General features: G+C 38.2%; 1 protein-coding gene across 2 annotated transcripts in view; it reads left to right on the top strand.

Annotated features, from left to right (window-relative positions):
• Positions 1–27,003, top strand: part of PALLD (palladin, cytoskeletal associated protein) — a 359,849-nt gene that overhangs the window by 160,660 nt on the left and 172,186 nt on the right. For both annotated transcript variants that reach the window (XM_063458193.1, XM_063458192.1), the window contains exons 3-7: positions 2,282–2,460; positions 3,084–3,144; positions 14,311–14,416; positions 16,315–16,386; positions 22,153–22,294. In XM_063458193.1, the coding sequence (XP_063314263.1) occupies positions 2,282–2,460; positions 3,084–3,144; positions 14,311–14,416; positions 16,315–16,386; positions 22,153–22,294 (560 nt within the window). The remainder of the gene's footprint in view (positions 1–2,281; positions 2,461–3,083; positions 3,145–14,310; positions 14,417–16,314; positions 16,387–22,152; positions 22,295–27,003) is intronic.

Here is a 27,003-nt window from a genome sequence, read left to right as displayed (position 1 = left end):
ATAAATGTAACAGATAAAGACAGCCACATCACATCCTGGGCACATGCAGAAAACCTAGACATTAGTAGTGTAGACATTCAGACCTAGCTATCTTTTGAGTTTGGTTCTTTTATTGTTGTTGAGGAATTCTTCTGGTAAGCTGACCACTAACAATATAAATGCAAAATATTTGGAATGGTCACTATGGATATTTACAATCTATTTTTTTTTTTTACATCAGAACAATAGATACACATATATGCAAATAACACATGCAGCTTGTCACTTATCTTATTGCCAGCGGTTTGCAGAAAATTGAAGCTGACATGTAGGGATTTTGGCACAAATTCCATGTAGGTAACAACAAGGCTATCGAACAACTGATCTACGCAACCTAAGATGCAGTGCCCCTGTCTTCTGTCTGCAGTTTATTGTTTTTTTTAATATCAGCAAGCAAAAGCTTATTCCATTTTATTCCTTTTACCATAATCAAAGGCGTGTTTAAGACAAAGTAATCCCCACTTTGTCATTTGTATATCTTGTGGCTATGTTGGAACTGAAGCAATATATATGAGCTTCTCATAAAGATTCTAATGGAATTGTCAGGTTAGGCTGTGTGTTTTCAGTATTTTTAGTATATTATGTTCTCAAACATTTACGTCAGTTAGCAAATAAATTGTCACCATGCTACTGAGGAGAATACTCTTAAAGGGTTACTCCAAGCACCATCACCACTTCAATTACTTGATGTGGTCATGGTGTTTTGAGCCTGTATGTGCAGCATTTTAGCTTGAAAAGCTACACATACTTAGATATAGCACAATGCTACCAGGGGTATAACTCCACCTCCGGCAGCATAAATAGCCAGCCCAGAAAGTGCTGGCTAATGTTAATTCTCTGTATATCTGGCTTCTGTTGTCAGCACGCAAAGCATGCTAGTGACAGATGACTAATTCCCCTGTGTGTCTCCCAAGTTGTCCCATCAGCCTTTCTTCCAGGACATTCCTCCCCCTGCAGTGAGGTGGAGTGATGTCAGCAGAGGAGTATCACTACACGGGAGAATATGGCCTTGGCTTGTGATCTAAGTTTTTTGTTTTTGTTTTATGTCTTCCATTCTTTATTTTCTTTTATAGGGCCAACAAGGCTTACTCCATCGAGAAATAGTGTGTTATTGTTAAAACACAGATTTTGGTTGGTGTAACCCATTAACAAGATGCAAGCGAGGAATAAAGGGGGAAGCTTATATGAACTTTTGTGAACTTTTATCTAAAATCTCCCAGTCAGCTATTTTAAATTCAGCTATTTTGGCCTATAATTTTAAATTTATTTTAATTCTATTTAAATTTACAACAATTCAGACTTTAGTTAAAAATAATCCTATATGTTTTTTTGTAGTGAAAGTAGACATGTAAGTGTGGTGGTCTATTCTGTCTATTCTGTTTGTCTTGTAACATACATATAGTGTGTGTTTACTGTCCAGTTCATTTTTTTGTAATGATTGTTCTCAGTATTTTGAAATTAGTTTAGTCACAAAACAAGAATTGCATTTTATGTCCAAAATAGCTGGAAACATTGATTAAAATAATTCTTATAAATAGGCAAGTCTGATCTAAAATGTTCAATCCCATTGTCGGTTTTCCACTATTCTCAGTTGAGTTAATAATTCCACTAATTATTTAAAATAAATGACCGCTGCTCATAAATTCATATTTCTTCAAATTATTGTTTAAGATAAACTAAAAAATACATTAATTTAGCAGCAGCAACAATTTGCAACCCAGTAATTAAAATCAAGCATGCTGGACTAATTCTGGACTCCTCAAACTTTCTCACATCAGATAAATTTTGTCATTAAACAAAATGGACATATTCTGGACTCCTCAAACTTTATCTCACACCAGATACATTTTGTCATTAAACATGATAATGACATTTCCAAGGATGTTGTAGGAGCTTGAAAGGAAGTATTCAATGTTTATTGTTTTAGTCTTGACAGAACAGACTAGTAAATGCTCTCAGTCAATACCATATCCAGGAAATAATTAATCTGTCTTTTATTTTAAACCAGGATCTCCTGCATATAAAGTTATTTGTCACTCCAGTACAAAGCATTTTTCGTAATCTGTTAACTTTTTTTCTGACTATTTATTTGAATCAATCTCTGTAATGAGTCATGTCCATGTCAGTCATCGTTTGCCAAGCTTGTTACAAGTTCACTCTCATATTTGTTTGTCTCTTCCCACCCCATGTTCTCCACCCCTCCTGTTCAGCTTAAATATCTGAGATGTTTGTATGTCTCCAGGTGGTTCTGTGAAGGCAAGGAACTGCAAAACTCCCCAGACATTCAGATCTCCTCTGACAGTGACGGTCTCCACGTGCTTGTCATTGCTGAGGCCTTTGAGGACGACACAGGACGCTACACCTGTGTAGCATCCAATTCACTTGGTTCTGACACTTCTTCAGCAGAAGTATTTGTTGAAGGTAAACAACCCTTTAAAAAAATGTCAACAGAAAATGTAAAATGTTATTACTATTTTATTAACGTTACTAAAAAAAAAATATAGAGTGGCTTGCTTTGCTACTGTAACACGTACATCATGAGTTTATAATATTTGGAAGAATATGAGAATTGGAGATTTTTTTTTTTATTATTTTAAAGCAAACCTATTATAATTTTTTTTGCAGTTTCCTTAAATGAAGCATTGGGAATATTTACACATTTCAAGCATATGGGAAACAATATGATATGATTAAAAACATATAGAGGCTTGCTGAAAAATAGAATAATAATAATAATAATAATAATAATACTGTGTATTTTAGCTTATTGACTTATTTTAAACTATTTTACCTGGAAGGAAACATTAATATTTATTTTATTGTCAAGTATGTCCATGTTTGAAAGCAAGTGCCCAAAATAAAATTGCAGGATTTACAAAAAGAATAAATATTTCTCTGGATAATTTGAATTTCTTGATGAGAACTGGCTGCACACCGTGTGTATATCATTGATGAGCTACATGACTAGACCTTTAATCTCATAGGTAATGTGCAGCACAATATTAATTCAGATCTATGTGTAACTCTGTTTGGTTTTACTTTAGGTGCCAGTTCATCAGATTCGGAAAGTGAAGGCTTTGCTTATAATCCAGGAGCCATGCCACAGTGAGTACATGTGTCCAGTTTACAATTGTCGCCAATAATATGGATTGGTAATAGAACACAAAACTAGTTAAATATTTTACGGATAAACATTCAATTGTATAATGAAAACTTTTTTTTTATAAAATTATTTAAATCTAAAATGATTTGAAAGGAGGAAAAAAATAATATATATATATATATATATTTTATTTTTTATTTTTTTTGCCATGTGATCTGTATTCACTATTTTGCTGAATCAGCTATGTGGGAAAACAATAACTTCACTTATATCAATGATGGAGGTTCAGGTCTCAGGGGTAAATTATTGAAATGTTTAACAGCCCCAGCTCTTAATACCAATTCCAGCTGAACCACTATGCTAATATTAACTCCATAACTTCCAAATTTGTCTCTTTAAGAAATAGCCTAACATTCATTTTAAATATGGAATCTACGCCCAGCACATAGGATGGATGGCAACTGATAGACAGATTGCTTTTCGAGGATGCCTAAAATTTAATTATTTATGCGATTCTAATTCTTCATTAATTCATGCATTTTTTTCTATTTATAGTTTTTATTGAAATAAATGTATAGCATACATTATACATATTTTACAGAAATAATGGAGATAAACATTTTAGAAATGATGTGTTAAATATTATATTGCAAAGTTTCGCCAAGATTCTAAATATTACCACATACTATTTCTGTCACGTAAAATGTTAAAAACTGTGGGATTGATATAATAGAGTCCGGTGGGTTGCAAAGTAATTCCAAAATTGCTCTTTACTAGGTTGTGTAACTTTGCTGCAGCAACTATTAGAAAAGACTTCTGTAAAGAGCTGCATACAAACTGTGGTGCCATTTGGTATTCACTTAAATGGACACCCCAGGCAGATCTTGCTACCAGCACAACTTAAAGTGGTTCGGTCACTTTTGCTGGTCTTTGAATGAAGTTATTGCTTAGAGTGTGGTGGTCCTGAGGGGGTGCAGCAGAAATAACTGGTACTTACCTGAAGCTGTACTCTTCCTCATGCTCAAGAATTCAACACCAATATCCATGGTGGATCTGTGAGACAGCGTGACCCTCCATGAATTATGTCTCAAGATGAGTGAGACAATGGCTTATCACAGATTTCCCGCCTCTCAAGTATTGAAAGGAAATAGATTTTTTTTACAAACATAAAAATATCATCCCTACCTTCAGTACATGACAGGATCCTAAAGCCATATACATGCACTTTGACCAGACAGTTTTTGGATATGACAGTTAGTCTAACTAACGCATGTTGTCGAGCAAGACTAAGCGTCAGTTTCCAAACACTGTCTGGTCAAGGTGTATGGATATGGCTGAAGGATCTTGACATATGCTAAAAGAAGGGCAAAGCTTTTCTCATTTTTTGTTTTACATATTTAAGAGAGAATATATTTATTTTCAATACTTGATGAACAGATCATAATATTAAAAAAAAAAGAGTGGTGGTGATAATTGTCCCTTGAGATTTTACCTATCTTTTGACAGAATCGATAATTCAGTGGAATTCTAAATGCAGTCAGTATGAGCATTTCCTAAAAATTAAATATTTATGAAATTCTCATAAATATGTTTTTGGTAAAATAGTGCTGCGTAAGTGTATTTGATAGATATTGCATGTATTTGATAAATATAGCATGCCTTGTATGCATGCTATATTTTTTGACATTCAAATCTCTTAAGATAAAAAAATAAAACATTTACTGTTTACTGCAATATAAATCCACTCAAATATTTACATTGCATGGTTTAAATACCTCTAGTGGCTGTCAGTCAGACAGTCACTACAGGCACTTCTGACAAAATAGTAGAGTAAAACTCATAGAAACCATCTGGTTGGTGCAGCGTTTTGCTGGCCTCCCGCACTATGGTATCAGGGTTTTCTTCTTGGGGGAAAGATTGGATTGGCCTAGTCATGGAGAGAGCAGCAAAGCATGGTTGAAAAAGTGAGTAAACTCCTTTTTTGATCCTTGCGTGTTGGTCACCTAACTGGTGACAAGGACATCATAGCATTAGGAATAGACATTTGTATTGTTAACGCTATCATGTTCCTTTAAATACATAATATAAAATAAATACGAATCTAATGAAAGTACAAATCTAGTTGCAAGTTCAGTAAGGAATTATTTGTTACCCACATTTTGTGTGTACTGTGTATAATTGTAATACTTGTATCTATACTGCAGCGATACATCCTGGTGTGAGGTGATGTTACACCCTTCCAACTGTTACTATTGTGTTCACACACTTAATCAATAACATTTTTTTGCAGAAAAAAACATTTGCTAAACTAGAACTGTTTTGATTTATCCATTGTAAATGTTCTCTGGGAACTCAGAAAGTAAAACTGATACAATGTATTCTTAACAATTCAAATTTAAAGTTGTAGCTAGGGTTGAATTTAGTTCTTATGAATTTCAGCACCCCTCGTACAAATATCACTTATCTATATCACAAAACACAAGTGACTTAACCGATGTCACATTTCATTTCGTTTTTAGAGTAAAGAATAAATTCTATATTGCTCTAGGCCAGGAATAGGCAACCTTTTAGCAGCACTGTGCCAATATAGGATTGTTATGTCCCGTAGCGTGACGGTCCTATTTTTTTTAAATTGAGGTGTGTATGTTGCCGTATTCTGCTTGTGTTATTTATACTGTAATTGCTTTGTATCTTTGTATTTGTGCGTATATGAGCTATTATATTGTATATGTTCATGAGTCGTTTGTGGTATCGTGTATGATACCTAGGAATGTGGGCTGTGTATGGGGGCTACTTGTGGAATTGTGTGTGGATGGATTTGTCACATTGTGTATTTGGCAGTGTGTGTATGTGAGGGGTTGTTTGGGGTATTGTATGTGAGAGGCTGCATGTGGGGTTGTGTGCATGGATGTGGATTGTTAGCGAGTTATGTTTGTGCAGATTGTGTGTTGCGTTTGTGTGTGGGCTGTTCGTATTATTTGTGTGAGGGGAGGGTTATTCTGCAGCTCTGTGTATATTTAGCAGTGTGAGTGGCTTCCTTGGGTTCCAGTGGGGAACAGGATGGCCAGGTACAGGTCAAGGACAGGAGCTGCAACAGCGGCTGCGGGCTGCTCTACTCCAGTGTGGATTACCATTCACAAGTGCTGGGAGGAAGTGATCTATGATCACTTTCTCTACGTGCTACAATGCATAAATGGAGGATTGTTCTTCACCACCTTTTCGTATTAGCAGATATCTGAAGTTTCACTGAGACTCCTGATAGGACAGAGCCTGCTTGGCTCTAACAGCCTTGAGTGCCGTACAAATACACCTTGAGTGCCGTGCATGGCACTTGTGCCGTAGGTTGCCTACCCCTGCTCTAGGCATTCTGATGCTCAAAGCAGGATATATCTGATTTAGTTGAAATTAAAAGATAACCTTACTATATTTATATTTCACACAAATCTTCTGGTTATTGACTTTGACCCAATAAAAATGACTCTCAATCGCTATGCTGTATGTATACATGGGGACCGCGCCAAGCAGCAACCTTCCTGATGCCCCGCATCCCTCCCCTCTGGACCAGTGGGGGTCATTCCAGTCCCTGTTGGAGAAACCCTCATGCCTGCAACAGAGGAGTACCAATATGGCCACCGAGTCATAACCTCCAAAGCCTCAGGAGAGCCCGGAGGCCTGGAGAGAGTGCTTTGAAGCTAATTTCAGTCGGATCTTACAGGAATCCAGGAGACTCTTAGAATGCAAGCCTATCCACTGCTACTCACCTACGGCACCGGAGAAAAAGGCTGATGCAGCAGCTCACCAACCCGGCGCGCGGTTGGTGCCCAAAATGAAGGCGTGCCCACCCCGCCACCCAACATACCAGAGGTCACTACAGGCATAGGGACGCAAGGTAACACCATACTGCAGAAATTCTGCCTTCCAGACTCAAAACATCGTCAGACCTCAACAACCCCTTGCCTCCACGCGACGCAGACGCTGGCGGAGGCTTCACTCTGCCCCACCGGCAATCATCCAGAGGCCCTGTAGACAACCACGTACCCAGAGACAGGGGCCAAATCCTGGATGGGTGAGCGGAAAACTCAGATTGAAGCTGCAGTACCCGGCACTACACCCCACTGAGCATCCTGATCACCCCTTACACCTCTCCATGTCTGAGCCGCGGGCTCTTTGGACACTGGCTATACCACGGGGCTTTGTCACACCTAGGACTGGCAAGGGTTAAGCAGGACTCAGGTCTCTCTCTTCAGCAATTAGCCATCAGCTTCTGGTTATTGCACCTACTCAATATTAGGCTACAACACAGCAACCACAGTACTTCACTAAGGCCAACCCTTTAGTTAAGGTTTCCCACTCTTCTCCTCTGTATCTCTGGGTTTGGTCTCTATTCATATTCAGGATGCAGTCCTAGCTAGCATGGGTTAGGTTAGACCTATGTTGTTATTATGCCTACCAGGCTTGGCCATTCCTCTATATAATTAAATAGTGTGCAGTGCCTCATAGTAGTCCTAGACATACCCTCGCTTTTCAAATCCCATGTGCTATTTTTAATATATGCTATAGCTGCAATACCAGCATTTTTTCTGTTTTGTTATTCTCCCACAGTTCTATGATGCACCCTGACATTTTCTTTCTGTGTCATTTTAACATAGTCCTGTGTTCCTAATGCTTCTTAATTAGTAAAAATGTGCAGTTTCCTCAACATTTCACATTATACCTTATGTCTTTTGAGAAATGTTTCAGTAAACTTTTTATGCAATGCACAACTAAAATAAAGAATAAAAAAATGGAAACACTCTGACTTTTAGGCAGAACACAGTATGGCTAGTCAGTGGCTACAACAGATGGTCACCACCCGAGCAAAACTCCCTGAATTAAGGTAACCCAAATGACTACTGCAAGAAGACAGGAGATTTGACCAAACAAAGTGAGTGGTACCAAGGGAAATTGCCTTATGTCTTTTGGTCTCTCTTCCCTCAGACATGAAGACATATAAATGTTAGCCTATGCAATCACTAGTGTGTATTTGCATTGGGTTCTTTGTAGCCATTGATTTTTATCGTTATTAAAAGTGAAGATTTACCATAATTTATGAACTCCCTTTGCGTTGGTACCACTCACTTTGTTTCGTCCATTCTTTTTATTTGTTTAGTGAATAAATCTCTCATCAAATATAAACATTATTTGTGAGTTTTAAAATTAACTTAAATTTAAAGTCACCCAGGCCCTATCATCATACGAAATATGAAAAATTCTGCTTTAAAGACAATGCATTCCTATTGGGAAGGTTGAATGTGCATGCATGAGCAATAGGTACCCAGTTCTCCTCTATGAGTCATGCTTCCTCTGTGACCTTGTAAGAAGCGGAGATGTGAGCAATGTCAACGGAGCCTCGGAACTGGAAAAAGGTAAGTAAATTATTAGGAATACAGATTTGTATAGTGTTCCTTTACATTGGAAGTGTGTATGTTACAGGTGAAATGCAATGTTACAGTACCTTAAAGGATCAGGAACACAAACTAGTGTTAAATACACTTTCTAGCCCTGTCCCTTGCCCCTTTAAATAAGTCGGAAACTCACCTTATTTCTATTGCCGTGTGTGTCTGCCTGTGCTCAGGGCCGGCCTTAGGCATTTAGACGCCCTGTGCGAAAAATCTTCACAGCGCCCCCCCCCCCGTCATCCATGTATGCTGTTATGTTTGTGTTGTCTGTGTATGTAATAGTACGTGTGATGACTGTGTGTGATATGTATGCTATGTGTGATATTTGTAATGGGTATATTAACAGTGTGTGATATGCGTGTATTGGTTGTATGTGACACACACACACACACACAGAGTCAGACGGCCATACACACACAGGAAGACATCCACACACACACAAGCAGACAGTCATACACACACACACAGGCAGACAGTCATACACACACACACACACAGACACACAAAGGCAGACAGTCATACACACAGACACACACAGGCAGACAGTCAGTCATACACACAGACAGTAATACACACAGACACACACAGAGGCAGACCGTAATACACACAGACACACACACAGTCATACACACAGAGGCAGACAGTCATACACACACACACACACACACACACACGCAGACAGTCATACACACAGACACACACAGACACACACAGGCAGACAGTCATACACACAGAGGCAGACAGTCATACACACAGAGGCAGACAGTCATACACACAGAGGCAGTCATACACACAGAGGCAGTCATACACAGTCACACACACAGAGGCAGACAGTAATACACACAGACAAACACACAGAGGCAGACAGTAATACACACAGACACACAGTGGCAGACAGTCATATACACACACACACGCAGACAGTCATACACACACACACACGCAGACAGTCATACACACACACACAGACAAACACACAGGCAGATAGTCACACACACAGAGGCAGACAGTAATACACACAGACAAACACACAGAGGCAGACAGTAATACACACAGAGGCAGACAGTTATACACACACACACACACACACGCAGACAGTCATACACACACACACACGCAGACAGTCATACACACACACACAGACACACACAGGCAGATAGTCATACACACAGAGGCAGACAGTCATACACACAGACACACACACAGAGGCAGACAGTCATACACACAGACACACAGAGGCAGACAGTCATACACACACACACAGACAGTAACACACACACACACAGAGGCAGACAGTCATACACATAGGCAGAGAGTCACACTCACCTGACAATCACACAGTTACCTGTGGAGTTAATTGTGGAGGCAGTGCAGCTCCTGGTGACTGTTTGGTGGGGAAGCAGGGACTCCTTCCTGCTTCCCCTGCAGCAGTTTTCTGGCGCTTTTAGCTCCGCCCCCGCCGCACGGTAAGCTCCGCCCCCGCTGCAAATTTAAAAAAAAAAAAAAAAAAAACATATATTTTTTTTTTTTTAAATCGGCTGTGCGGCCGCACGGCGCCCCCTGCTCCATGGCGCCCTGTGCGGCCGCACAGCTCGCACACCCCTAAGGCCGGCCCTGCCTGTGCTGGCCCCACCCCAAGTCAGAATTGATGATCTCAGCCAATAGGAAAGCATTGGATTGGCTGAGATTATACATTTTGTTCATCTCAGCTAAGGAGTCATATGGATGCGGAGCCAAGCCCTGCGCTTTCCAATAAGCATCTACTCATAGAGATGCATTGAATCAATGCCTCTATATGAGGAACATAAGGCGCCTGTGTGCGAAGCAGGTAGACGCTAAACGTCATTAAGCTGTCGTTGTTTTGGTGACTATAGTGTCCCTTTAAGATCTGTTGCCATTGATAATCTGTTATTGTAAATAAAACATTACTATACCATGCCTGTTCCATATTTTTTTTCTTTTAGTTAAAAGGGTTAATTGCTGTGATTAGTACATGGTCAGACAGAGCAGAGGTGCAATTTGATCAGTATGTTTTCCTATTCACGTTCATGAAACAGTCTATATCAGCCGAGTTGGTAAGTCCGAGCCAGGAGTCTGCTCTCACTGTGACTTTCCATAACAGCCAATCTATAGCTTTCATCATAACATTGCTCAGAAAGCCATATATGTATATTTGAGTCACTGTGAGAATGTGTAAGTAGCAGAATATTCATCACCACTGACAGTGTACTTAAAGGATTTTCAGAATAGGAACAAATTAATATATGGAGGTATTTGCTATTATTGCCAAGGCACAGGATGAAGGCAAAGTAAAACCATTAAAGTGAATTTGTCATTCACAATTTGTGTGGATGACAAACACTTCCCAAAGCAAAACGAACATAGCCCATTTCCATGCTTATCCTTAAGTAGCAGTTATTAAAGGGAAACACCAAGCACCATAATCACTAAGGCTGGTACTATTCCACAATAAGATGTCAAAATATCCTATGATTTTGACAACTTACTTGGGTGCCCACACCCTATTCAGTCTTCCTCTGCAGGAGGAGTAGGATGCAACTTTAAAAAAAAAGCGGTACCAAGAGAGCGCCACAATCATTGTCTTAGAGCATGAGCTGTGCACTCTCAGCCAGTAATCGTAGACCTGCATTGGTCCTGCTTTTCTACTAATTTACATCTTGGTTCTACACATGGAGAAGGACGGATGGAACTGATACAGCACAGGCGCTCGACAAGGTCCAGGTAATTTATCCGAAAATTTCATAGGCACAACCCTTTTAGAGAGGGGGGGCAATTGAGTGACTGAAATTCTAACCGGGGGCCAATATGTCAATGAGATAGTTGTGCTTGAGTCTTGGAAGTGAACTTTCTGATCTTTCTCATCTTGATCTACTGTAGACTGCGTGATGAAGTATGTAGAATTCTATGAAGATTTTAAGCTTCTGTGAACCTCCCCAATTTTACCTCTGCTTTACCTCCTTCCCCAACCTCTTCACAGTCACCCCCTGCCATGTGTGTTTAATCCTTTCCCTGCGCCTATGCCCTTTTCACACTTACCCATGTTTCTCTTTGCTGCCCCGCATTTTACAATGGCAATCCAAGCAGTATACCTGGAACACATCATGCTGCTCATCTCCCCAGCATTCACACATGCAGCTCTGCATGTGAGGAGAGAAGGTGGGATGCGAGACCAAGTCATCGCCAGTCTCCACCTCTCATCCTTCACACATAGCTACAAGGCATGAGTTGAAGATGAGGCTTGTCACCAGGTCTCACATAATGGGGGCCTGGCACCAACACATTTCCATTGACCGACTGTGGTGAACAATTTCCTTTGACAACATGCACACATGCTTTGTTGTCATTATGCTCAATTTTGTACGCTGAGGGCTGTGGGCCAGTGGCCACGCATTGCTGGATCTGGCCCAGGGACTGGAGGTTGTGCACCCATGCTAAAATGGCTTGACATCTTTCAATAGAATTCTGCCAGAGCTGTAGTGTTTGTGGTGCTTCAAACGTTCCTTCAAACATTGTTATCAAAAGACAATCATTGTGGCTAAATAATAGCAACATATTTCTAAGGTTTTCAACCTTGTCTTTAATGTCTGTATGCTACTTTCCCCTGCCTCCTCTAATCCTGACCACAGGGTTATTCAATAAAATACAAAGTCACCCAGTCTTGATTATAAAAAAAATGGTCCTGGGCATTCAAGGGGCATTCACACAGCACAATCCAGAGATTACTCTCAGGATTTACCAATATTCAGATTTTCCACTATAACCTCCTCCAGGACTGCTCTGTGTAGCATTGTTTAGGACAGATAGAAATGAAATTGAAATTAAATATAGCAAAAGAAAGGCATTTCTCTGTCTGACTGCTAAAATGAACTTGCATAATCACGTTATAAACTACTGTCATATTAAAAGGGTTGTATTTTAAAAGGTAAAATAAAATTCTCTTTTAGCATGAGATATTGTATGCAGAGTCAGCTACTGCCTTCATATCATCATATAACATCATATAACGTTCATATTTTCCAAGTATAACCATATTTTAAAACCAAACTATTTGCAATATATATTTGTCATGTACATGGTTATTTGCTCAAATATAACTTGTAGATAATTCAAAATAAATTGCAATTGCTAGTTTAAAGCACAGCTTACTTGGAGAATTATTTCAATTCAGCTGTTTTGCCCCAAAATGTGAAATCTACTCTAAATTAACTTTGAATTTCCAACAATTCTCTCTGTAATGAATGTAAATGTGAAAAATATACTTTGACATTTGTCACACAAGGTTATTAACTAAACTCCCAATTGTGCCAAACTAAAATCTGTCTTACAAATACAAATGTATAGCTAAGTTTTCCATTTGGAATTTAGTGAATAATCCTGAAAGTTTGTTTAAAAGGGGTTTCTCCGACCACCGTGACCACTTTAGTGATTTCAAGTGGGTATGGTGGTAGGAGTAAGTATGTGCAGTGTTTCGGCTTGAAACACTGTATATCCAGAGATATTTTTAATGGTGGACTGGGGGCTAGATGCACTCTGTTCCAGGCTACCAATATCAGCTTTGTGCATATTTTGCATCTTACATCACCGTGTACTGTACACTGCCAAAAGACATGTTCATCTTTTCCTTGCAGGTAGAGCGCCTGAAAGGAGATGTTCACAATCCCCTCACTCCCACCTACATTGTGCTCCTGCCATCACCCTCAGTGCATTGCTAAAAAAAAAAAAAGAACCCTTCCTTTCCACTCCCCTTCCCTCGCTTATGCACTCTGAGCTAGCAAAACTGACCAATCAAAGGCTTCTACATAGTGCCCAATAAGGCATTTTACACTAGAAAGGCCCTCCCTCCAAAATGGTTGGAGTGACCCCTTTAAGAAAGTAAAAATGCTTATAAAATGCAGATAAAGCTCTCTGCTTTAGACATGTTTGTAGTTTAAACATGAAGGTTATATGTTAGCCTTACTAATCTGTTTAATTTTGCTGAATTTAAACTATTATTTTATGGTAGCGGCAGATAGGAAGGCTTCAAGTTTAAATGGAGCAGGATATTTGTTGGTTATTTTTGCTCAAAAATGGTTTGATAATACTGTATATCAGTATTATTTTAATGAGAGTTTCCCTGTTAGATTTTTTTTTATTAATTTGACAACACTTACTAAATCTGTATGTTCTGCATAACATTTGTTTTTTTCTTTTAATTTAAAGGGAGCCTGTTGTCTCGAAAATATTATTCACATTTTCTAGACTGTAAAATCCCTGCTGTTACCATGCTCTGTGTCAATCCCCCTGTAAGGTGAAAAAATGCTGTTTAAATATATTTATTTACCTTATTTCCAGTCTCAAGACATCTCCTTGCTGACTTGTCTACCTCTTTGTCTTCTCATCCAAATGAGAGGCGCACGGACGACAAGCACCATGGTCTTCCAATCAAATGCTCTCTGTAACAAGCATCAGAGGAGGAGATGTGTGAGATCTTCAGAGGGGAAGCGCCATTAGTGGCTGTTAACAAAGACGGCCACTAGGGGTGTTTTTAGCACTATAATTAAAACATTGCTCTTTCTACTAAGCATCAATGTTTTAAAGTGCAGGACTAAAACTACAACGCCATGGCACCCAGACCACTTTATTGACATGATGTATACAGGTCCCTTAAAAATGTTGATTTATCCCAGCACATTATTGAAATAAATAAAAATATTTTTTAATTCCCCACAGGGTTCAAAAGAAGTCAACCTCTGTTTCACTGACAATAGGCCCTTCATCACCAAAATGTGGAATAACTACCGCAGTGATGCAGCCAATGTCTGTACCGGTTCAGCAGGTAAGTTAAGTAAAGCAATTTAAAAGGGTTTAAGTGTATAATTTTATAAATATTGAGCTTAAGAGTATAAGGTGAAATATATTCACTCTAGCTGATATCATTCATTCTCACCAGTAAAATGCATATGATGCAATTCAAATTTCTTTGTTCCCTGATACATGAATCACTTTCAGAGTATTAATAATATTTTACAAAACTGTAGTAAATTCACCTGTTTTCCGTACTTGAAAATCTAATATGTAGACTGTCATCCTGGAATTTTATTACCAATTTATTTTAATTGTAATTCACTATAGGCAATTAATACAGATAGACTATATAAAATAATATAATTTAGATAAACTATATAGTCAATTAAAATATTTTTGAAATGAACTATTTTTTATTAAGTAGGGTTATGTTCCTCCACGATGCCGTCATTGACTTTGTTTCCAGTGCATTGGCATCTGAACTCCTGTTATTCCCTAGCCAGCACATCATAGTTGGTTAGGAAGTAATCATGGCAACAACAGTGCTCAATACAATCATAGGCTATTTTTTAAAGTACTTTATGAAAATTTAAAAAAAAAGTATGATTGCATAATCACTTTGTAAGCCGTAATGAATAGTTATTAATAGTAATATATGTGTATACACAGAGATTCTAGAGTATTTTGCCTCTGAGGCAAGACCAGAAAGGTCTCAGCAAGCAGCTTTCAGTCAGACTAGGTAGAGCAGGCTTCCCCAAACTCCGGCCCTCCAGATGTTGTTAAACTACAACATGGGAACTCCCATGATTCTCTGAATGAAATAGATAGGCTGAGAATCATGGGAGTTGTAGTTCGGCAACATCTGGAGGGCCAGAGTTTGGGGAAGCCTGAGGTAGAGGATACAGAAGATCCTGTACTGCAGTCCGCTCGGGCATGCTACATGTAGTGACCACCAGGAGGGTAAGGGCTGAGCAGTGCGCTCCCCTCCTGCCTAGGCGGCTGCTTTGTTTGCCTAGCGGTATCGCCAGCCCTGTGTATACATGGATTTAAGTTGGTATTTAACTGTATATTCCCATATTGGTCTAAAATGTTGTATTTCAATTTGATGAGAGCATTAATCAGGATAATGCTGATTGATTCTCAGAGAAATAATTTGGCAACTTACAAATCACATATACTAAATCATTATTATGTTTCATAGAATAACTGGTTTCAATTGCACACATTTTAATAATAAATATAAGAAAACAAAGGACTGCTTTATAATTAACCACATATATACGTATATATATATATAGTAATCCAAGGTGTAGACAGGTTTCCTCAGCCATAGGCATCTTCAGAAATGTCTCCTGGTGCAGTGGGAAATATGTGAGCTATGTCCCCCTTGTCTATCTTTTCCTGGAACGAATAGGAGTGTTCATTCCTCGTGGTTTAGAAATAGAGCAACATGTACATGTGTTCACACACTTTTATGATGAGCTTCTTTCAACAAATTGATAAGTAATGTAAAACAGTAACATATTACTTTCCAGCAAAGGGTTAGTGCAGTATAAAGAGCCTTGTCAGGATGCCAGGTTAAAGCCTATTTTAACCACAATATTCCGGCAATTTGGTGATATCCAGAATTTACAACTGAAACATGGATCACTGTGCAAGTGCTGCTTACGTTATGTAAGATATTTAAGTAGAGACTCCAGGAACCAGATCCTTATCACGATACCATTTATCCTTAATGTTTCAAACACAGATGGGTGGGATGCACAGTTTTATTTTATAGCCATTTTTTGGAGTACTGAGAATTTACTAATCTTGCTCATACATGCTACACCGCAAGACCCAATTCACATGAAAGAAATCCTTTCTTGTATGCGATTATGTTAATTGTGACGGTAACAAAGTAATTATTGGATGACATTTATTTGACAGGTCCAAAGTCCAATTTCACATCTCTACCGACAAGACGGCAAGTCTAACATCGCAGCTCCGGCTTTCACTAAGGTTTGATGTTATGATTACTACTTTTATGATGCAACTTACCAGCAAACATCAATAAAACATGCTTTCATCGAACAGTAATTTAATTTGTGTGTAGTAAAACTGCCTGTACACACTGATTGGCTAGATTGTTCTCTTTGTGAGAGCGGTTGAGTTTAGAATTCAGATTCACAGGGTTTTTTCTTCTTGACTAGATTAGATGTGTTCAGTGACAGATAATAGAACCCTGAAATATGATCCACACACACCAGCCACCCCAGATTATAGATATTGAACACAAGACTTGTTATACCTACATTGCTACAATAGTTTAGTGCAGTAACAACTTTTCTTGGTGCTGAAAATGCTCAACCAACCATTACAAAAACCCAACATCATGACAAGTGTAGTCCACAGAGGTGTTAAAGCTGTAGTTTCCCGTTCTGGCATTTATTTGGGACCTGTAGAAATGGCATTAGTGTTTTTATTTCACTGATAACAGATAAGTAAAAAATTGGGATTAGATTTACATTTCTTTTTAAACACTTTGGGTTGTACAGGTGTTCATACTCAACGTTTGAAATCACTAACAGAACAGAATGGCATGACTTTAATGTCTAACATATCTATATAATATGCTGATGTTATTATGTATTTAGAAAGTACATGGCTCAGTACTATAATAATGGTTTACAAAGAAGCTGACAACACATTCCACAGAGCAATTAACAATTTTTCAGTGAGGATATAAAACTCTGCAATTTTACAAGGAAGGTCTAAAACAGTAATTGACAAACTAAGAAGGGAAGTGGAACTTGCGGCAGCAGTAATAAGAATGGTCATTTGCTGGTTACATTTGGCTTGGGAGGCATCTGCAAACATATAGTGCAGATTGAGACAAAACCAGCAAATTCCACTCCTTTGGTTAATTTTCTTTTTTCTATTAAATATTTTATATGAATTGTGCATGAAGTAGAATACAATAATATTAAAAGAAGAGTTACATAAATTAGTTTTGTTTTGTGCTGTTAGGGAGGAGCCCACAGTCCTCTCTATCCTTGGGGCAGTTGTCCCCCTGTCCCTCTTGCCAGACCTCCCCTGTGTCAATGGGACAACATCTATTTAGAAACCATAGTTAACTGTATCTATCATAATAGAGTTACCTATCCCATAGTGCTTGATATGGAATGTAAAGGATATTACAAATTTAGTTTGATAAGCTAATGAATACGTTAGATACAACATTGTCGGCAAGTTTGTAATCCAGAGCAGTGGTTCCCAAACCTGTCCTCAAGGCACCCTTACCAGTCCAGGATTTAGGGATTACCCAGTTCTGTCTAAGGTGTTTTTAGAAAAAAAAAAACTAAATTCTGCACTGGTAAGGTTGATTTTGGGACTGGTTTGGAAACAACTGATCTAGAAGAATAATAGTGAGATTTAAAAAAAAATAACTGGGGATTTTGGTGAATTGACCATGGCTTTTTAATGCCCACTCTACTTAATTTAACGTCATATTAATATATTTTCATGCCATACTAGGGAATCATGTTATATTTATACCACAGGCTCTTAAAATATCTGGCTGCCAATATGGGAGTAAGAGATATATGTGCTGGTTGCATAGATCTGGATCTGTGCTATCTTATCTGTGTTAAATTCTCCTGCATTTAACAAAAACTATATACAAGGACACTAGAATTCTCAGATTAGTTGCTATGGAATGTGCAGGCTGCTGTTTGACAGATGACATTGTAAATTTGTGTTACTGAAGATTATCTTGGATTTCCACTCTTGCCCTGAAGTTTAATTTGGATAATGAATTCCAATGAATTTCTATTCTAGCTCGTATCTCTTCAGTCGTTGTTATGATGGTATATTGAGTATTTTTGAGTAATATATTTATTAAGGAGTCATAATATAAATGAAAAATGCAAACAGTAGCATGCAGAAAGACAAGTAGACAGTACTAAATAAATGCATGACATGTTTTTTTTATTGAGAAAACATAAAATACTAGCAAAATAATAAAGAAGCACAAAAAGAATAATGAGGAGGAAAAAAGGTAGGGAAAGGTGGAATGGCTATAAGGTGGGAGGAGAATGGATACCAAAAGTTCTTTAATATTAAGTGGTTTATTAAGAAGAAGCTTGCTTGTATATCAAATAGGATTTTCTAGCATTATGTTGATGCAAGTTTTGGTTTTGGTGTCTAGTAAAGGGAATATATGAGGTCCAAATATGAAGGAAGGTATGTGTCCTAGTCTCCAGGTTAGTCAGTATCTCCAAAAATTCTATTTGGAAGAGTAAGGATAGTTTGTCTGTGAATAATTGTAACAAGGGTGGTGTGTGAGTAATCCAGGTATGCAGAATCTTGTTGTTTTTTTAGTGACTGCAGAGGATGACCAAAAGTTTAGAATGTTTAATAGAGGAATGGGACAATAACCCACACACTGTAACATTGTGTGCTGGATTCGGTAGAGGAAGTTGTAGGAATACAAAAAGTGTTTCCAGAATGTCTGGATAAACTGGCAGGAAGGTGAACAATGGCGAAGAGTGGCATTAGGTAATTTACATCGGTAGCACGCATTAAAGAGCCTAAGTTCCTTCAGGAACCCTTGGTGTGAAGACATATAAGCATAGCAAAGATTTGTTAGTGACATTTCCTATGGTGAGAAGGTGGAAGGTTAATTTGGGCCTAAGTAAGGGCAGTGGCATCCAGGTAGGAATGTGGTTCATTGAGAGATACCAGATTTAAATGATTCTGGAGATATGTAATCTAATAGCTGAATGTAATCTAGAAACTAAATGAAGGGCTAGTGTGAAGTACAGAATAATAAGTGCCTAGCAGGTGTATCCAGTCTGAGTATTTGAAAATACACAAACAACATTTTACAAATGTGAATTTGTTTAGCAATGGGTATACTTGAAACAAGTTAACAGATTAACATTTTGTTAGGAGGACCAGTATGTCACCATATATGAAATGGAGGGGTTATGATGCCCTGTGGAGGCCCAGCCAAGACCTGATGCATTTAATATGTGCTTCTTGGTATGTTAATACACATTAAAGCTCTTACTGTCAAACTGATTATGTTACTCAGAATTGTTCGGTATCATTAGCTGTTGTTAAGACCGTTGTTATATAACAAAGACAACCCAGAGCAACTGTAAGATAACACTGTTAGCTTGGGCTGGTTCATGGTCCATATTTGCTTTTGACTTAATACGTTGTCCCTCGGTAATCATTACTTCTTTATTACTGAAAGTAGCATTATAGTATCTGAAGGGAGCCACATATTGTTAATTTATAAAATACTTTACAAACAAAAAAGTGTGTAACTAAACTCAGCATATAGAACGTGCATGTGTATGTAAATGTAAATATTGCCCATATTCACATATATGTATATATAACACCCTCTGCATTTACTACAAAAAAATGATTCTGTTATCGTTGAATGGTTTGTGATTTAATAGAGAGTCATTATAATGTGACAGATAAGACATTTATTACCTCACTTTAAGCTGGTATCATCTGAACTGAGTAGATAATCTTATCTGCCTTAAAAGCTTCTCTTAATAATATAACGTTAAAATAATGTCTTTATTACTTTTTGAAGGTTGGAAGAGTAAGGATAGTTTGTCTGTGAATAATTGTAACAAGGGTGGTGTGGGAGTAATCCAGGTATGCAGAATCTTGTTGTTTTTTTTTAAGTGACTGCAGAGGATGACCAAAAGTTTAGAATGTTTAATAGAGGAATGGGACAATAACCCACACACTGTAACATTGTGTGTTGGATTCAGTAGAGGAAGTTGTAGGAATACAAAAAGTGTTTCCAGAATGTCTGGATAAACTGGCAGGAAGGTGAACAATGGCGAAGAGTGGCATTAGGTAATTTACATCGGTAGCACGCATTAAAGAGCATGTGTATGTAAATGTAAATATTGCCCATATTCACATATATGTATATATAACACCCTCTGCATTTACTACAAAAAAATTATTCTGTTATCGTTGAATGGTTTGTGATTTAATAGAGAGTCATTATAATGTGACAGATAAGAAATGTATTACCTCACTTTAAGCTGGTATCATCTGAACTGAGTAGATAATCTTATCTGCCTTAAAAGCTTCTCTTAATAATATAACGTTAAAATAATGTCTTTATTAAATTTTGAAGGTTGGAAGAGTAAGGATAGTTTGTCTGTGAATAATTGTAACAAGGGTGGTGTGGGAGTAATCCAGGTATGCAGAATCTTGTTGTTTTTTTAGTGACTGCAGAGGATGACCAAAAGTTTAGAATGTTTAATAGAGGAATGGGACAATAACCCACACACTGTAACATTGTGTGTTGGATTCGGTAGAGGAAGTTGTAGGAATACAAAAAGTGTTTCCAGAATGTCTGGATAAACTGGCAGGAAGGTGAACAATGGCGAAGAGTGGCATTAGGTAATTTACATCGGTAGCACGCATTAAAGAGCATGTGTATGTAAATGTAAATATTGCCCATATTCACATATATGTATATATAACACCCACTGCATATATTACAAAAATAATATTCTGTTATCGTTGAATGGTTTGTGATTTAATAGAGAGTCATTATAATATGACAGATAAGAAATGTATTACCTCACTTTAAGCTGGTATCATCTGAACTGAGTAGATAATCTTATCTGCCTTAAAAGCTTCTCTTAATAATATCAAGTTAAAATAATGTCTTTATTAAATTTTGAAGGTTTTTGTTCTAAATCAGAGAAAGTTACGTAATTGTCTCTTTAGTAAGCTGGTTTTAATTACAAAAAACACTTACTAACAAACTGTTGAATGCCCTACGGTTGGAAGTGAAGTCAAGCTTCGTTCGAATATCTTCTTTCCTATGTCATCAGATATTGACTCACTGTCTGGATACGGCAAACATTCCAGTGCGGATTGGAAGAAATGCTGAAGTCTAAAGACAGACATCAATACCAGACCATGTTGACCGCTGTTAAAAACGCACAGTGGGATTTATTGATAAAGAGCAATTCTGGAGCAAAGTTCTAAAAGTGGAGCAATCAACAGGAACATTCCATTAGTTTCCATGGTGATTGCTCCAGTTATGGTGTATTGCTCCACAGCCATTCTTTTTGTATAATCCCCAGTGTTTCTTATTGTATCTGGTTCTCTGTAACATCTTGTGTGTTTAACTATTTTAATTCTGTAGAGGACTAACACGTATAAATTGTGCAACATTACATTGCAGCATTGTGAAAGAGTACTAGGTGACATAAGTGCTATGGACTACTGGGATGGATCATTACACCAAGAATTCTGGATAATGTAAAAGAGGACAAAGTAACCATGCTGAAAAAAATAGAGAATTTGAAAGTTTAGGTCAAAATTGCGGGAATAATTGAATTCACCTTTTTTTTATTATTATTATTATATATCTATTTAGCTATATTAACTTAATATTTGCCATTCCCTTTTTCAAATTTCCCCATTTTAGTGAACAAACCATCTTTAAGGAGGGACCAGATCCTTATCACTATATCATTATCTCTATTGAGAGAATATAAAGTTACATGTTCTGTGAGTGATAAGCTGCATGTAACAAAATGTGTAAGGCCTTAATAATTCGTTTCTTTTTAATTATATTTTTTTAAATAGCCAAGATTGCATATTTTACTCTTTTGCCTATTTCCACAAACGCGTACATTATAATTGCCAATAAAATGTTTTGTTACATTGTGCTTCTGAATCAGCAACTTAGTGTATGTCCATTTCTCTTTTTGTGTTGAAATCTAGGAACTGCAAAGTCTGACAGCGACTGAAGGACAGGTGGTGGTGCTAGAGTGCCGGGTGAAGGGTACGCCTCCTGTAAGTGTCAAATGGTTCAGACAAGGCACCGAAATTCAGGACTCCCCAGACTTCAGGATACTTCAGAAAAGTAAGGTTGCATTCTATCCTACATTCTGCTTTTAATTATTCAGCTACAATAGGGCTGTAATAACACAGTCTGCAAACACAACCGAACCGGTTTAAATGTAGAAACCTGAACCCAAAGCATCCTGTTTTTACTGCAGTGTTTCAAATACAGAAGGGTTTATTCACTAAAGGGTGAAATGAATGCATAATGCATAACTGAGTCCATTGTAGTGGATTTGGACACATTTGTCCATGTGGTCTTTGAGTTCGGACAATTCCAATGAACCAAAAGGGCACAAAATTTGCCCAATCCGTGTGTATTGAAAAATATAAATATTATTTTATACCACCATTTGGTTCACAAATCAAGTGAGAAGAAGCAACATGTGGAGGGAAAATATATAATACAGAGTTATAGAGATTTTGTTCCCCCTCTATTGGTCACTTCTCACTTAATCTGTGGCTGTCCCCTAGCCACCAATCTTCATCTTTCCCTCCAATCTTCTCTTTTTTTGGCACAGTGGATGGAACTTCACATCACATCTCAGTCTAAAGAGTTTTGCCCACTGTTCATTTTGTTTGTTTCATCTAGGGAGCACTTCTGAACCCAGAAATTCAGGTGACACCCCAATCGCCTAAAATACAGACGAATTGCGATTTGGGTGAAACCGAATGCACAAGTCTACTGTATTGGTCTAATGTCTGCAATACAGGTGTTTTTACATCATAAATACATGTTCACTGAGTAACCCACAAAGTAATTTGCTGCAATTTATGTCACATGCATGGATATGTATGTAAAGGCAGGAGGAGGCAAATAATTTTGAGTGGGACAGTCTCCCCAGCATGATGGTAAATGGTGCCTAAATTAAAGCAACAATGCAAGAGTTATAACTCAAGAGTTATAAACTTATTTTCCTGGCACTGTAGGGTTATTAGGTCCCCCCACCCTCAGGGCCCCCCTCCTGTTGGGCTGAAGAGGTTAAAACACCTTCAGCCACTTACCTTTCTCCAGCGCCGGGCTCCCTGGTGACCTCTCCTCCTCCTGCCGATGTCAGCACCAAATGCGCATGCGCAGCAAGAGCCGCAAGCGCATTCAAACCACCCATAGCAAAGCATTACTCAATGCTTTCCTATGGACGTCCCGCGTCTTCTCACTGTGATTTTCACAGTGAGAATCATGGAAGCGGCCTCTAGTGGCTGTCAGTGAGACAGTCACTAGAGGCTGGATTAACCCTCAGTGTAAACATAGCAGTTTCTCTGATACTGCTATATTTTCCGCTGCAGGGTTAAAACTAGAGGGGCCTGGCACCCGGACCACTTCATTGAGCTTAAGTGGTCTGGGTTCCTATAGTGGTCCTTTAAGTAGCGAAATCTTAATTTTAAATACATCTCTATAAAATAAATTCCATCACCTATTGCAGCATTACTCAGACACTTAGGATGCTTCTGCCAGCCACCACCTTGACTGTGAACCATTTTTGCTTGTACAAAGTCACATGTTTTGTTGAGGGCATCAGATTTCCTTACTAAAGGACTGCCTTCTTGAGGATTATTTGGCTTCTTAAGCCCATGTCCGTTTATTTTATGTATGTAAAGATAAGGATGGATAGAGGAATATACTGAAACAAGGTTACACGTGCTACACATGGGAGCATGAAGAAGGACCGTTTGTGACCCAATACATTTCACTGATAATCACTTGCATTTCTGTTAAAGTTTCTCTTATTTTAAGTGTTTGTCCTAGTTTTACAATACAGTATTAGTTAAATAAATTCAGTTTACATTCATGATGTGGTATATGCTGTTTTGGAGCTTTGGTCAAACTCAGCCTTTTCTGTTGAGCACCAAAAATATTTTAAGGAATCCATTGTATAATGATTTATCACAGCCACTTTTCCAGATGAAAAAATTAGTAACTTCAAGAAAAAAACTAAAGCTTTGTAACCACTACAGATCACTGTGTCCAGGTGCCCCCCAATGTAAAGAGTCAAACCATTTATGAAATATTTTGGTGAATTCCATGTACAAAATGCAATCACAGCCACATTTCCAAATAAATATATTAGTGACTTAAAGAAAACCTTGAAGCTGTGTAACCACTACAGATCCCTGTTGTGAACACTCTCAGCTAATGAGCTAAAATTTAGAAGCGCTAAACTTTTTTTTTTTATGGTCTCAAGCCGCAGCTTTTTGGCAAAAGTCCAAAAAATAACAATGGAATGCATGCACTTTCTATTTTAGGCACCAAATCAGATGTAATTTGTTCTATAGTCATAATCGCACAAGTGGTTGATGACAAGTGCTCAATGGCACTCATGTGCAAGGGTGTGTTAATGCAGATTCACCTTCATCTTAGAAAGTAGTTAATGGCGGGTTACAGTTTGCTCCATGGAATTTGAAGCATCTTTCAACTTAAATGCAGCTGCAATTTGATGGGCAAGTGGTGACTGTCAGTGAACATCTAATGACATCATTACAGAAGTACTGCTTTGACATTAGGCACCTGGTTCAGAAAATGTGAGTACATCTGATTCAGTGCAGACATTCACACAAGAGAATATGTATTTAAACATATTTTCATGACTATCAGGGAACTTGGCTAGTGGAAGGTGCTGAGCAAAGCATCTTATATTTAATAAATATTAAAACTGTTGAAAAAAACTCACCACATTTTTATGACGATATATATATTTTTTTAACCATGCAGAATCCATATATGCTGCTTGTGGGTGTTGTGGAATTTATAGGTACTTTCCACCAATATCTTACTGTTTTGCCAAGCTGAGATGAGCTCAACATTTTTTAAATTACATATTGTAAAATATGTTAAATATTGCATACTGGCAAACTTATTATTCCTATCTTTTTTTTTTACAAAGGGGTAGGAAGTTAAGCTGTGAACAAAACAAATTGAGGCTTCTCTAGACAAATATTGCTCATAGCTTCGGTTGTGATGTAAGGAGGTCCCTGTCATTGCGTTTGTGCGCAAATGTGTTTATAACTGCAGCAATTTGACTGACTGTTCTGACTCGCACAGCGACAAAGCCACTTTGCTCAGACTAATTCATGGCTGCTATAAATTTATTTAGCTGCTCAGTCATCAGATCTGCTTTGGTGAGCTGAACTTCAAATTCCATAAACCCCTGCTGGACATAGATTATGAGATAAGATTAGACACGACACTGAAGAACAAGAGGCCCCTGACTGATGGACTCTTTGCTGCTGCTTACCTATCAAAATGTAAAATGTGGATCATTACCAGCCTGCTATGGACCTTTGATAACACAAGTTATAGTGGTAACATTTATCTAAACTATGGTAGAATAGACAGCTTCTCTAGAGCAGAGGTTCCCCCCTTGAAAAAAAAATTGCATTGTTTTTTGTATATGCCGGTGTGTGTCTGTGTGTCAAGGTGTGTGTATCTGTGTTTGTATGTGCCAGTGTGTGTATCTGACACCCAGATACACACACACACACACACATTGGCACATAGTGGCACACATATACACACACCTTGACACACAGTGTGTATATGTGTGCGTGTATGTATCTGTGTTTCTATGTGTCTATGTATCAAGGTATGTGTATCTGTGTTTGTATGTGTCAGTGTGTGTCAAGGTGTATATATGTGTTTGTATGTGCCAGTGTGGGTATCTCTGTGTCAATGGCACATAGAGGCACACAGATATACACACTTACACATATACACACTGTGTGTGTGTGTATGTATATGTGTGCCAAGGTGGGTGTATCTATGTGTCAAAGTGTGAGTATCTGTGTTTGAATGTGCCAGTGTGTGTATCTGTGTGTCAGTGTGTATCTGTGTGTGTGTGTGTGTGTGTGTGTGTCACTGGCACACCTTAACACACTGACACACAAATACACACACCTTGACACACTGACACACACATCTTGACTAACAAATATACACACACTCAGATACACACAGTGACATATACACACACTTGCCCCCACAGATACACACACTGGCACATACACACACTCAGATACACACATTGACACATACACACAGTGGCATATACACACACTGACACACTCAGATACATACACACACACACACATGGGTACATACAAACACACTGATAAACACTGGCAGATACACACAAACACATACTGACATACACACTTAGATACACACAGTGACACATACACAAACCTTGACACACAAATACACACACTGACACACATACTCTTTGACAGACACACATACACTCTCACTGACAAACACACATACTCTTTGACAAACACACATACACTCTCACTGACACACACACTCTTTGACAGACACACATACACTCTCACTGACAAACACAAATACTCTTTTACAGACACAAATAAAAACACATATACAGTCACTGACAAGAACACATACATTCTCACTGACAAACACATACACACTCACACACTCACTAACAAGCACACATAAACTCTCACTGACAAACACACATATACTCTTTGACAGACACACAAACACATACAAACTCCCTAGCAGACACACATACAATTTTTTATTTCTTTATTTTACTCCACCCAGCCCCCTACCTATAGGAATCTCTATGTCCCATTGGTCCAGTGGGGCTGCTGGGCTGAGCATGCGGTCCTTGGGTTCCAGTGGGGCTGCTGGGCTGAGTGTGCAGTCCCTGGGGTCCAGTGGGGCTGCTGATCGGCTGCAGTGTGGGCGGGGAGGGAGCAATGATCTTGTGCGCC

The sequence above is a fragment of the Pelobates fuscus genome, chromosome 6 (assembly GCF_036172605.1).
Source record: "Pelobates fuscus isolate aPelFus1 chromosome 6, aPelFus1.pri, whole genome shotgun sequence".
In the NCBI taxonomy this organism is placed as follows: domain Eukaryota; kingdom Metazoa; phylum Chordata; class Amphibia; order Anura; family Pelobatidae; genus Pelobates; species Pelobates fuscus.
The sequence above is the reverse complement of the archived record's forward strand: the minus strand, read 5'-3'. Positions and strand labels throughout refer to the sequence as shown.